The sequence below is a fragment of the Tachyglossus aculeatus genome, chromosome 2, assembly GCF_015852505.1.
Source record: "Tachyglossus aculeatus isolate mTacAcu1 chromosome 2, mTacAcu1.pri, whole genome shotgun sequence".
Taxonomy (NCBI): Eukaryota; Metazoa; Chordata; class Mammalia; order Monotremata; family Tachyglossidae; genus Tachyglossus; species Tachyglossus aculeatus.
Window position 1 is genome coordinate 169,265,355 of NC_052067.1, and position 12,112 is coordinate 169,277,466.

The 12,112-nt window shown below is 53.4% G+C and overlaps 1 protein-coding gene across 3 annotated transcripts in view; it reads right to left on the bottom strand.

Annotated features, from left to right (window-relative positions):
• Positions 1-319: 319 nt before the first annotated feature.
• Positions 320-12,112, bottom strand: part of ETNK1 (ethanolamine kinase 1) — an 83,446-nt gene continuing 71,653 nt past the window's right edge. The window contains exons 6-9 of one of the 3 annotated variants that reach the window (XR_005454892.1): positions 9,917-10,077; positions 8,769-8,842; positions 2,412-5,457; positions 320-702 (exon numbers count right to left, since the gene is read on the bottom strand). Coding sequence is in view for 1 of the 3 variants with exons in the window: in XM_038760219.1 (XP_038616147.1) it covers positions 5,385-5,457; positions 8,769-8,842; positions 9,917-10,077 (308 nt within the window). In the remaining 2 variants the exon portion in view is untranslated. Of the gene's footprint in view, positions 5,458-8,768; positions 8,843-9,916; positions 10,078-12,112 lie in introns of all 3 variants that reach the window. The other 2 variants (XR_005454890.1, XM_038760219.1) reach the window with 2 other exon arrangements.

Below are 12,112 nucleotides of genomic sequence, written 5' to 3' on the forward strand. Positions count from 1 at the left end.
AGTACTTAGTCCAAGGCCCTGCCTTTAGCGGGCGATCAGTACATGGTTTTAGCACGGTTCCGCACACCGAGGAGTGGCCGAAATTTAGCGAGAGGCAGACAAATCCCACGTTACTGTGAGCCCGCTGTTGGGTAGGGACCGTCTCTATATGTTGCCAACTTGTACTTCCCAAGCGCTTAGTACAGTGCTCGGAGCACAGTAAGCGCTCAATAAATACGACAATGCACGATGAGGCCGGCGTCCACTAACTTCAACGACTGAATGGCCCTCGGGGGCCGCGGGCGCGATCGGAGGGCAAGAACACCAGAAACCAGCACGGTCCACGGGGTCGACGCCGTTAGAGCTCAGCTTTATTGTCACGACCAGTTTTCATTTATTTACAGGGTAGAAATCTCTTCCAAAAGATACATTCCTTCAATTACTTAATGACGGACGGTCTTATTACAACAGAAATAAAGCTCAAACAACACTGTTATCCAAAAGGGGGGGGGGGGGGGGGGGGGACCAGAACAAAACCCCAAACAATCGACTGCAAAAAAAAGTTTATGAACAGGGAGCAAAATGGTACGGGTTTACTTCATTTCCTAACATAGATGAGGTTACCGGTTTAGTTCTCTTCGCTCGGGGGCCCCCGGTTGATCCACGGAACAGATTTCTGACAAATAAATGGAAGTCTTCAGGGTCCAAACGAAATTGAGATCACTGAAGAGAGGCAACGTAAAACAGGGAGTATCTTCATCAGCGGGCGGATCGACGGGTCCTCGGACGCCCGGGCCCAACCCGGAACGCCTACACCGTCGCCTTCGCCGAGAGGTATCGATACGTTTTGGGGTGCCGAGGCTGTCTGCGGCACCTACAGTATATATATGTACAAAGCAGCAACACGACTACGGTTTTCACATTCAGTAAATGACAAATCCGCGCCCCCGCCTCCCGATTCGAATCCGCCCGATCGCCCCGGCCTCTCTCGGCCCGCCCCGCGCGGGACACGGGAGCTCTCTCCGAGCGCTCGGCAGGTTCCCGGGATTTGCTCCCGAGAAGAGACGTTAAGGGGTCGGCGGGGTCCTCCCGTGTCCCGTCGGACTAATCGGGACAGACTCCGCGCGGCGGCTCCTCGGGACGCGGGCGGTGATGCGATACGGCTCGCGGCCGGGCCTTGGGAGCGACCCACTTCGGGAGCCCGGCGAAACCGTCGGCTGCCCGCGACCGGTGACCGTCGCCAAGGTCCCGGGTAAGGACGGGAAGAGGAAGGACTCTACCTAAGGTGGGCACCTCTTTTGCCAACGCGAGGCGGCGAGGCCTGAACTTTCAAGCTCCGCAGCTCGGCCCTAACTTCGAAAACTGGGGAACGGGCACGATCAACCACCGCAATTTCGGCTGCCCCGAACGGAGACTCCTCTCCCTACGTTTCTCACGACCTCTCCCTTCCTCAGACGTTCCCCGGATTTGTAGAAATCCCTGGGAACGGAATGACTTTTATTTAGGAGACGCTGAAGTACTTTTCTCACGCCAATGGTTAAACTATTCCTCCGGGCGCTTCTTCGGGTTTCGACTAAAGTACTGGGAAAACGGAGCCGAAGGGAGACATCGGAATCAGCCCGACTGCCAAAAAGAATTTCTGCCCAAACCTCCTGCAACCGCCTCCACTGATCTAGATCAAGAGCAACTCTACCACATTGTTGGCCTCTTTAAAAGGCTTGGACTTAAAATCTCAGACCCCTGCGTCATTGTCAAACCTATGGCCGACCCCCGAGGGAGGTCCGGCCGGGCTCGGAGAGCCGCATCGCGCTTTTGGTTGACTCTCTTCGGCCCCAAGCAGCCGACGACCAAAGGACGCTGCCATTCACCGCCCATCGTCCCGCCCCGCGGTTGGGATCGGGAAACAAAAACTTAGCATGGTTGTTCGTTAACGAAATGCGCCATCAGAGCAAAACCCTACCCACTTGGAGAGGATAAATTCAGGAAAAAACAGATCGCCAGGTCTTTTTCGGTCTCGTCTTCCTGCCGGCCGCTACTGCCGTCTTAGCCTCTCTAGGTTGAACCGGTGCCTTCCACCACGAGAGCCCTCCTCAACGCCCTGAAAGGGGGTCGCGTCGCCCCACTTTCTTGGTGTGCCGGGAAATCCCGGCACCCCCGATTCCCCCTGGCCTGGAAATCGTTCATTTCACCAACAGCTCCGTCTCCGAGGCGGCGCGGGTTAAAACGACGGTCCAAGGCAGGTCTAGATTAGAAGTCGAGACCGCCGGGGTGGAATCCGCCTTCCCCGCAGCGGGCGAGGGATCCGCGGAGGGTGCCGAGGGGCGGCGCGCGTTCCCCGGGGCTAAAACCCTACAGGGCGACCCCGTTTCCTCTGCACTAACCGAACCCCCCAGACCAAGGTCTTCCGTCAGTTGGGGAGACTCGATATTTACCAAGGTGCGCGCTCCGTCGTCGTCGTCGTCTCACGCGACGGCCGAGGATTCCGCCGGATGGGTCCGGGAGGGACGGCCTTCTCCATTTCGGGCCAACAGTAATCGCTTCACCCGGCCGAGTGAACGTTTGTCTGTAGGCGGTGGGAATGGGAAGTCCTCCTCTCGGACCACGGCAGTGGTTGTCCATTTCTCGGGGCGGGCTGACCCCTCCGCTACTTAATCCGCCCCCTTTCCCCCGGAGCGAAGCATGTCGACGCGGTGATGGACTCTTCTCTCCCCAGGCGGGGGGAGGCCACGATCTGGGGCACCCCGAAAGCTCCCGGCGGATCCCTAACCGGGCTCCGGCCGAACCCCGACGCCCGGCCAGATGAGCGGACGGAAGCGAAGACGGAAAAATGTCAGGGGGTTGGAGGAGGAGGAAATCTTTCTTTACAGCGGGATCTCTACAAAAGGAGGGAGGATACAGTGCGACACACAAGGTCATAAGTGCGAGGTACGTTTCACGCTCATTTACAAATGGCTATGTACACGGTCGTATTTACAGCGCCAATCGGACCCGGTTAATGACTTCTGTGCTCAAATTCTCGCCAAAAAATGAAGGAGGAACACAAAGCCCAACTTTAGGGGCAGCGTTATCGAAAGCACACGAGACTTTAGGTTTCCAGAAACTGACGGTGGCGGGGAGCTGAAATGAAAGAAACCACATGGACAACAACAAATAAAAAGCCGGAGGGGTTAACCAGGTCTGATCGTTTCGGTGGGTCGCGAGGGGGAAAAAACGAAACCAAAAAGAGAAAAAAAAAAAGTCAGTTGCTCAATGCTGCTTTTACAAAAGCTCCCAGGCCACCAACGGCCTTTAAGCTAAACATTGTGCACATAGGAATGTCATATACCGAACAACTCTCTTGGTATTTACAGTTCAGGTTCACCCTGGGTTGAGTTGTTAGGCGGAGACATTCAAGCCTCCCAACTTGAAAAGAAAAAGGCAACGGGGATTAGCATTTCGGCAAGTCCCGGAGAGGTGGTTTCGGGTCTTCGGGGCTTCAGATTCTCTTCTCCCTTTGGAATTCCTTAAATGGTTAGCATCGTGAAAGGACGAGAATGAACTTTATACAACATAGTGTTCTGTTTTAATTCCCCTGTTCTAGCCAGTGAAATATCTCCAGGATCGGGGGTTTGGAAAAACCTGCCACCGTCTATTCCACCGGCTCAGAGATCCTTGAATATATGGAAAGAAAGCTAATTCCGTTTTCACCGGGGCGACTATTTGCTGAAGCGGACAACAACGATTGACCTCCCACTATAGGTTTGGGTTGGTTGGTTGATTTTTTTTCTTAGTTTTGGGGGGTTTTTTGTGTTTTTTTTTTTAGGTTTTTTGGGTTTTTTTGAACTAAGCGGGTAAGAAGTCTCGGGAGGTAGAAAAAGGAATCTTGGTCTAACACTGTTACGGGCACCAATCCGTTTGAAGACGCTCCTTTCGATGGCCTTTTGGGTTAAAAAGTGGTGGTACTCTTCGTTTGAGCTGTAAGCCCTGAGGATCTTAAGCAAGCAACGCTTGGGGAAAACGTGTGGCCTGACTGAGGATGTGACAATAAGAAATCTGGGCTAAACATCCTGCACCACAAATGGCCTCGGGGAGAAGGAAAGCGGGCGGGGAGGGGGCAGGCTCTGAGGGCGGGCGGGCTGCCGTGCCAACTTGGTATACGGGCACTTCAGTGACCTCTAAGTGCAAAGCTTGTCAGTAGTTTCCTTCAAAAAAAAAAAAAACACCCCCAAAAATCACAAAAACTGACCATTTGACTGCCGAACGCCAACGCGATCGTCCTCAAGATATACAGACGGTTTCACAGATCCTTCCCCCGCCCGCCCCCAAAAGTGAAAATAAGTCTCCCAAAACCCTCCTTCACACACCGCAAGGGTCCCTTCCTCTAAATTCACATTTCGGGAATTTGACTGTTCCGAGGATAACAGGCTTGAAGGATCCAAGGAAGCCTGAATATCCCTTCACGGCCGCTACGCGCACCGAGCATTCGTCCCGCAACGACCGTGGGCCGCTGCGGACGCTCCCCCCCCAAAAAAAAATCAAACCGTCTAGGACTACTAGGTTCTCAGTACTAGACAGAGGAAAACGGGCTAGGTGGGTGAGGGGAAGGGGTAGGCAACTGGATAATGGGGGTTGGGGGGGTGGACTTCAACGATATCCTCTTGTTCCCGACTCTGACGGAATTTCAAGTTTCAGAAACGCTTGGTTCGACCCGGCCGGACTAGGAGACGTCCCGCGTCCGGGGTTCGCGTTCTGCCCGAGAAGTCCCCCTTCCCGACTGTCTTCCCCGGCGGTTCCGCCCGCCGGATCGGAGGTGGGGGGGAGAGGTCGGCCGACTGGAGGACGGGGACCGGGTTCGGAGCCTCGATTCCCAAACCGGCGTCATCCCGGCCGAGCCGTCTGGGCCCCCGGCGCCTCCGGGGAGGAGCCTCCGCCCGCAAGCGGACGCTTCGGCCGGGAGATCTCCCTCCGGGATCCGCCCGGACACCCTAGCTAAGGTCGCCTCCGCCGGGGCCCGGCAGCCGACCTTTCCGGAGCCATCCCACTGCCGCCCGGACCTCCCGGGGGAATCGGGAAGCGGCAACGGGATCGGGCTAAAACTGGCAATAAATAATTCACACGGACAACGGGGGGTGAAATGATCCAAGACCAACGAACAAAGGAAAAAGGATCGAGTCACCGGCTCTCCGACCCCTTCCGGATTCACCGGGCTTCCATTCCAACTCACACCGGGCAGCGGTGGTGGGGTGGGGGGAAGGTGGGGGTGGGGAGGGGACGGGGAGAAGGTAACACCTCCTGTATTAGGCTGAATATCGGGTGGGTCGTGTGGAGAGAAGGATGACCGAACGGACATGAAAGGACTTGGGACAAACGTGCGCTTTCCGCTCTCTGTTCTCTACAAGCCTGCGGAGGAGGACGCGATCTCTTCTCTACTCGGGCACTTTTAAGGCGGTGACCTCGGGCTTCATCTTGAAGTACTGGTTGAAGCGGACGATGGCGTACCTGGCGGGGAGAGACGGAGAGGGCCGGACGCTGACCGGGAGAAGAGTTCCCGTGGGGAAATTCCCCCTTCTAGACCGTGAGCCCGTCGTTGGGGAGGGACCGTCTCTTTCTGTTGCCGCCTGGTACATTCCGAGCGCTTGGTCCAGCGCTCTGCACACAGTGAGCGCTCAATAAATCATCATCATCATCATCAATCGTATTTATTGAGCGCTTACTAGTGCAGAGCACTGGACTAAGCGCTTGGGAAGCACAAATTGGCAACATATAGAGACAGTCCCTACCTAACAGCGGGCTCACAGTCTAAAAGGGGGAGACAGAGAACAAAACCAAACACACTAACAAAATAAATAGAATCGATATGTACAAGTAAAATAAATAGAGTAATAAATCTGTACAAACATATATACATATATACAGGTGCTGTGGGGAAGGGAAGGAGGTAAGATGGGGGGGATGGAGAGGGGGACGAGGGGGAGAGGAAGGAAGGGGCTCAGTGTGGGAAGGCCTCCTGGAGGAGGTGAGCTCTCAGCAGGGCCTTGAAGGGAGGAAGAGAGCTAGCTTGGCGGAGGGGCAGAGGGAAGGCATTCCAGGCCCGGGGGATGACGTGGGCCGGGGGTCGACGGTGGGACGGGCGAGAGCGAGGCCTAACGGGGAGGAGGTGAGCGGTGGCAGAGGAGCGGAGGGTGCGGGCTGGGCTGGAGAAGGAGGGAAGGGAGGTGAGGTAGGAGGGGGCGAGGGGATGGATGGACAGCCTCGAAGCCCAGGGTGAGGAATTTCTGCCTGATGCGCAGATTGATTGGTAGCCACTGGAGATTTTTGAGGAGGGGAGTGACTTGCCCAGAGCGTTTCTGGACAAAGATAATCCGGGCAGCAGCATGAAGTATGGATTGAAGCGGAGAGAGACACGAGGATGGGAGATCAGAGAGAAGGCTGATGCAGTAATCCAGACGGGATAGGATGAGAGCTTGAACGAGCAGGGGAGCGGTTTGGATGGAGAGGAAAGGGCGGATCTTGGCAATGTTGCGGATGAATGAAGAACAGTGCTTTGCACATAGTAAACACTTAATAAATCCCATCATTATTATTATTATTATGAATGAACATCAGGGATGAGCCGTCCGGGGGCCGAAGGGGCTGCGGACGGGCGCCGGCCATGGGCTCGTGGCGCCACCTGGCGGCCGGGCCTGGCCACGACTTTCCCGGAATCCGGAGGGAAGCGCGATCGGGAATGGGGCGCCCATCCCCGGGAATGGGGCGCCCACCTCCGCTGCGGGGCCTCGGAGCTGTCCCCGCACACCGTGAGCTCGCTGCGGGCAGGGACTGTCTCTCTCTCTCTCTCTACTGTTCTAACATACTTTCCCAAGCGCTTAGTAGAGAAGCAGCGTGGCTCAGTGGAAAGAGCCCGGGCTTTGGAGTCAGAGGTCAGGGGTTCGAATCCTGGCTCCGCCACCTGTCCGCTGTGTGACCTTGGGCAAGTCACATAACTTCTCTGAGCCTCAGTGACCTCATCTGTAAAATGGGGATTAAGACTGTGAGCCCCACGTGGGACAACCTGATCACTTTGTATCCCCCCAAGCGCTTAGAACAGTGCTTTGCACATAGTAAGCGCTTAACAAATGCCAACATTATTAACAGTAGTAGTAGTAGTAGTAGTAGTAGTAGAGAATCAATCAAACGTATTTATTGAGCGCTTCCTGTGTGCAGAGCACTGTACTAAGCGCTTGGGAAGTACAAGTCGGCAACACATAGAGACAGTCCCTACCCAACAGCGGGCTCACATGGCTCAGTGGAAAGAGCCCGGGCTTTGGAGTCAGAGGTCATGGGTTCAAATCCCAGCTCTGCCAACTGTCAGCTGTGTGGCTTTGGGCACGTCACTTCAGTTCTCTTGGCCTCAGTTACCTCATCTGGAAAATGGGGGTGAAGACTGTGAGCCCTCCGTGGGACAACCTGATCACCTTGTCACCTCCCTAGTGCTTAGAACAGTGCTTTGCACATAGTAAGCGCTTAATAAATGCCATCGTTATTATTATTATTACAGCATGGCTTCGCGGAAAGAACCCGGGCTTGGGAGCCAGAGGTCGTGGGTTCTAATCCCGGCTCCGCCACTCGTCAGCTGGTTTGGGGCAAGTCGCTTCACCTCTCTGGGGCTCTCATCTGAAAAATGGGGATGAAGACTGTGAGCCCCGTGGGGGACAACCTGATTACCTTGTATCCCCTCCAGTGCTTAGAATGGTGCTTGGCACATAGTAAGTGCTTTAAAAAAATACCATTATTGTTACTATTACTACGCGCTGGGGCTGAGACAAGCACGTTGGGTCGGAGACAGTCCCTGTCCCACATGGGGCTCACAGTTAACCCTTTCTCACTGGGCCTCCAGCTCGCCCATCTTGCCGTCGACCCCTGGGCCCCGTCCCACCTCTGGCCCAGAACGCGCTCCCTCCTCAAATCCCCCAGACAATGACTCTCCCCACCTTTACTGACGGCCCACCTCCTCCAAGAGGCCTTCCCAGACTAAGCCCCACTTTTCCTCATCTCCCCCTCCCGTCTGCGTCGCCCTGACTTGCCTCCCTTTGCTCTTCCCCCCTCCCTGCCCTACAGCACTTATATCTAGATCTGCCATTTTATTTACTTCTATTAATGCCTGTTTACTTAATAATAATAATAATAATGACGGCATTTATTAAACTTGTACTTCCCAAGCGCTTAGTACAGTGCTCTGCACACAGTAAGCACTCAATAAATATGATTGAATGAATGAATGAAGCACTTACTATGTGCAAAGCACTGTTCTAAGCGCTGGGCAGGTTACAAGGTGATCAGGTTGTCCCATGGGGGGCTCATAATCTTAATCCCCATTTTACAGATGAGGGAACTGAGGCACAGAGAAGTGAGGTGGCTTGCCCAAGGTCACACAGCAGACTCACAGTCTTCAGCCCCATTTTTACCGAGGAGGGAACTGAGGCCCAGAGAAGTGAGGTGGCTTGCCCAAGGTCACACAGCAGACCAGTGGCGGAGCCGGGATTAGAACCCACGACCTCTGGTACTAATGGCAGTAACCCCATTACTATTATTATTACCAATAACAATACACAGACACATTCCCTGTCCACGACGAGCTTACAGTCTAGAGGGGGTGAAGTGAACGACAGCTGGGTACTCGCATAAACACACGCACACAGATGTGTACTACTAATCTTTCACACATTTTCCGCCAAAAAAAAAAAAAGGGGAAGCCTTCCGGTGCAAGCAGAGGGTTAAGTGTTCTGAGAAGAGGAAGGAGGGCCCACAGAATCAAAAATGCAGCGACTTACCCCAGGAAATCGAAGTCGATGGTGGAATATTTGGCTTGAATCAAAGCCCAAAGTCCCCAGAAAAAGTGAGAGGCCTAAAGGAAAAGCATCGGAGGACATCAGTTTATTAATAATAATAACAATAATAACATCATCATCAATCGTATTTATTGAGCGCTTACTATGTGCAGAGCACTGTACTAAGCGCTTGGGAAGTACAAATTGGCGACATATAGAGACAGTCCCTACCCAACAGTGGGCTCACAGTCTAAAAACTATAACAATAATATATATATATATTATATATATATATATATATATACACAAAACTATAACAATAATAATAATGGAATTTCTTAATCAATCAATCAATCCATCGTATTTATTGAGCGCTTACTGTGTGCAGAGCACTGGACTAAGCGCTTGGGAAGTCCAAGTTGGCAACATATAGAGATAGTCCCTACCCAACAGTGGGCTCACAGTCTAGAAGGGGGAGACAGAGACACAAAACCAAACATACTAACAAATTAAAATAAATAGAATAGATATGTACAAGTAAAATAAATAAATGGAGTAATAAATCTGTACAAACATATATACCTATATACAGGTGCTGTGGGGAAGGGAAGGAGGTAAGATGGGGGGGATGGAGGGGGGACGGGGGGAAAGGAAGGAGGGGGCTCAGTCTGGGAAGGCCTCCTGGAGGAGGCCTTAAGCGCTTACTATGTGCCAGGCACGGTATTAAGCGCCGAGGTGGATTCAAGAAAATCGGGTTGGACCCAATCCCCGTCCCACGTGGGGCTCGCGATCTCCATCCCCATTTTACAGAAGAGGGAGCGGAGGCCGGGAGAAGCGAAGTGACTTCCCCACGGCCACACGGCAGAGTCGGGATTAGAACCCAGGTCCTCCCGACACTCCCAGGCCGCGCTGCTCTTCTAGGCGCTTGGGAGCGGACGGCAAGGACGTCGGAGTCGGTCGCCGTGGCGAGGGGGAGGCGGGCGTCGGGATAAATGCCGCCCCACCACCAGAATCCAGGCACCGTTGGGTAGGGACTGTCTATATGTTGCCAATTTGTACTTCCCAAGTGCTTAGTGCAGTGCTCTGCACACAGTAAACGCTCAATAAATACGACTGATGATGATGCTGATGACCGGCCGGGGGGAGCTTACCAGCGCGAACTGGTTGACTTGAATGTAGAGGACCTCCACTTCCTTCTCGCTCACGTCCACGCCGAATCCTTTGAATTCCTTGTAGGCCTCAAGGTAGGCTCTCAGCCACTGCACCTGCAGGGCCTTATCCGGATAGAGGCTGTAGTCCACTTCGCTCACTCCTACGGAAAACACGAGGGAAAAGGGACGACGACGACAACGAGTCCCTTTCGGCCAACGCACCCCAGCGGGCCTCGTATGGGTGGCTCTTACTTCCATCTCTACTTTTCAATCAATCAATCAATCGCATTTATGGAGCGCTTACTGTGCGCAGAGCACCGTACCAAGCGCTTGGGAAGTACAAGTTGGCAACGTATAGAGACAGTCCCTACCCAAAAGTGGGCTCAACACTGACTTTTCACCTTTTTTTTTTTTGGTTCTTTCTGGTTAGAATAATAATGATGGCATTTGTTAAGCTCTTACTATGTGCCAACCACTGTTCTAAGCGCTGGGGAGGTTACAATAATAATAATAATAATAATAATAATAATAATAGTCTTAATCCTCATTTTACAGATGAGGTAACTGAGGCCCAGAGAATTCAAGTGACTTGCCCAAAGTCACACAGCTGACAATTGGCAGAGCCAGGATTCGAACCCATGTCCGAACGTTTCCCGGAAACGTTCTCCAACCTCGGTTTCACTGACACCAGTCTCTCCTGGTTCTCCTCTTATCTCTCCGGATGTTCATTCTCAGTCTCCTTGGCGGCCTCCTCTTCCCTCTCTCATCCCCTCACCGTGGGGATGAGACTGTGAGCCCGCTGTTGGGTAGGGACCGTCTCTATATGTTGCCAACTTGTACTTCCCAAGCGCTTAGTACAGTGCTCTGCACACAGTAAGCGCTCAATAAATACGATTAAATGAACCAACAGTAAGCGCTTAACAAATGACATTATTACTATTATTTTGACAGTATTTGTTAAGCGTTTACTACGCGGCGGGCACTGTCCTGAGCGCTATGGTAGAACCAAGCTAATCAGGTGGGAGACAGCCCTATCCCACTTGGGGCTCACGGTCTTCATCCCTGTTTGAAAAATGAGGGAGGTGAGGCCCGGAAAAGCGCAGTGACTTCCCCCAGGGCCCCACGCTTCCCGCCGGGAAGCGTCTCTGCCGCCGTTCCCGGAGGATGCCAAGGCGTGTCTTCGTCCCCCGGTCCCCGCCAGAGGCCACGAGGTCCGATCTCCGCACGGGGGGCGGGAGGAGGCAGAGGCGGCAAGGTTGTCAAAAGAGGTGATCGTCGGTCAAATCTCCAACTGTGTCTAGTTTTCCAGAGCCCCGGGAAAGTTGAAACGTCCCAGCCCAAGGGCCCGGGGGAGGGACCGTCTCTATATGTTGCCAACTTGTACTTCCCAAGCACTTAGTACAGTGCTCTGCACACAGTAAGCGCTCAATAAATACGACTGAATGAACCTTATTATCCTTGCTCTCTCTTTCAATCCCCATATTGAGTCTGCAACCACCACCATCCTCTCCATCTCAAGCCTGTGACCTGGTAGGGACCGTCTCTATATGTGGCCCATTTGTACTTCCCAAGCGCTTAGTTCAGCGCTCTGCACACAGAAAGCGCTCAATAAATACGATTGAATGAATGAATGAATGAATGAATGAATGGAAGAATGACTCGTGCTCATCTCCCACGTCCCGTGACAGAAACGACAGGCGACGGTGGGTTCTGGCTTCTCCCTGGGGCCGCTTGGCAAAAGACCATCCCCATCGTGCTCTCGTCCCATCCTCGGGAAATAAAATCGGCAGGGAAAATACGAGGTGACATGCTCTTTCCATCCTGCCTTGTTTCTTCCTCTCGGGGTAAAAAGACGACCCTCTCCCGGTCCCCGCCAGAGGCCACGAGGTCGGATCTCCGCACGGGGTGGCGGGAGGAGGCAGGGGCGGCAAAGTTGTCAAAACAGGTGATCGTCGGTCAAATCCCCAACTGCGTCTAGTTTTCCAGAGCCCCGGGAAAGTTGAAACGCCCCAGCCCAAGGGCCCGGGGGACAAAGTCCCCCTTCTAGACTGTGAGCCCGCTGTTGGGTAGGGACTATCTCTATATGTTGCCAACTTGTACTTCCCAAGCTCTTAGTTCAGTGCTCTGCACACAGTAAGTGCTCAGTAAATACGATTGAATGAATGAATGAATGAAAGAATGACTCATGCTCATCTC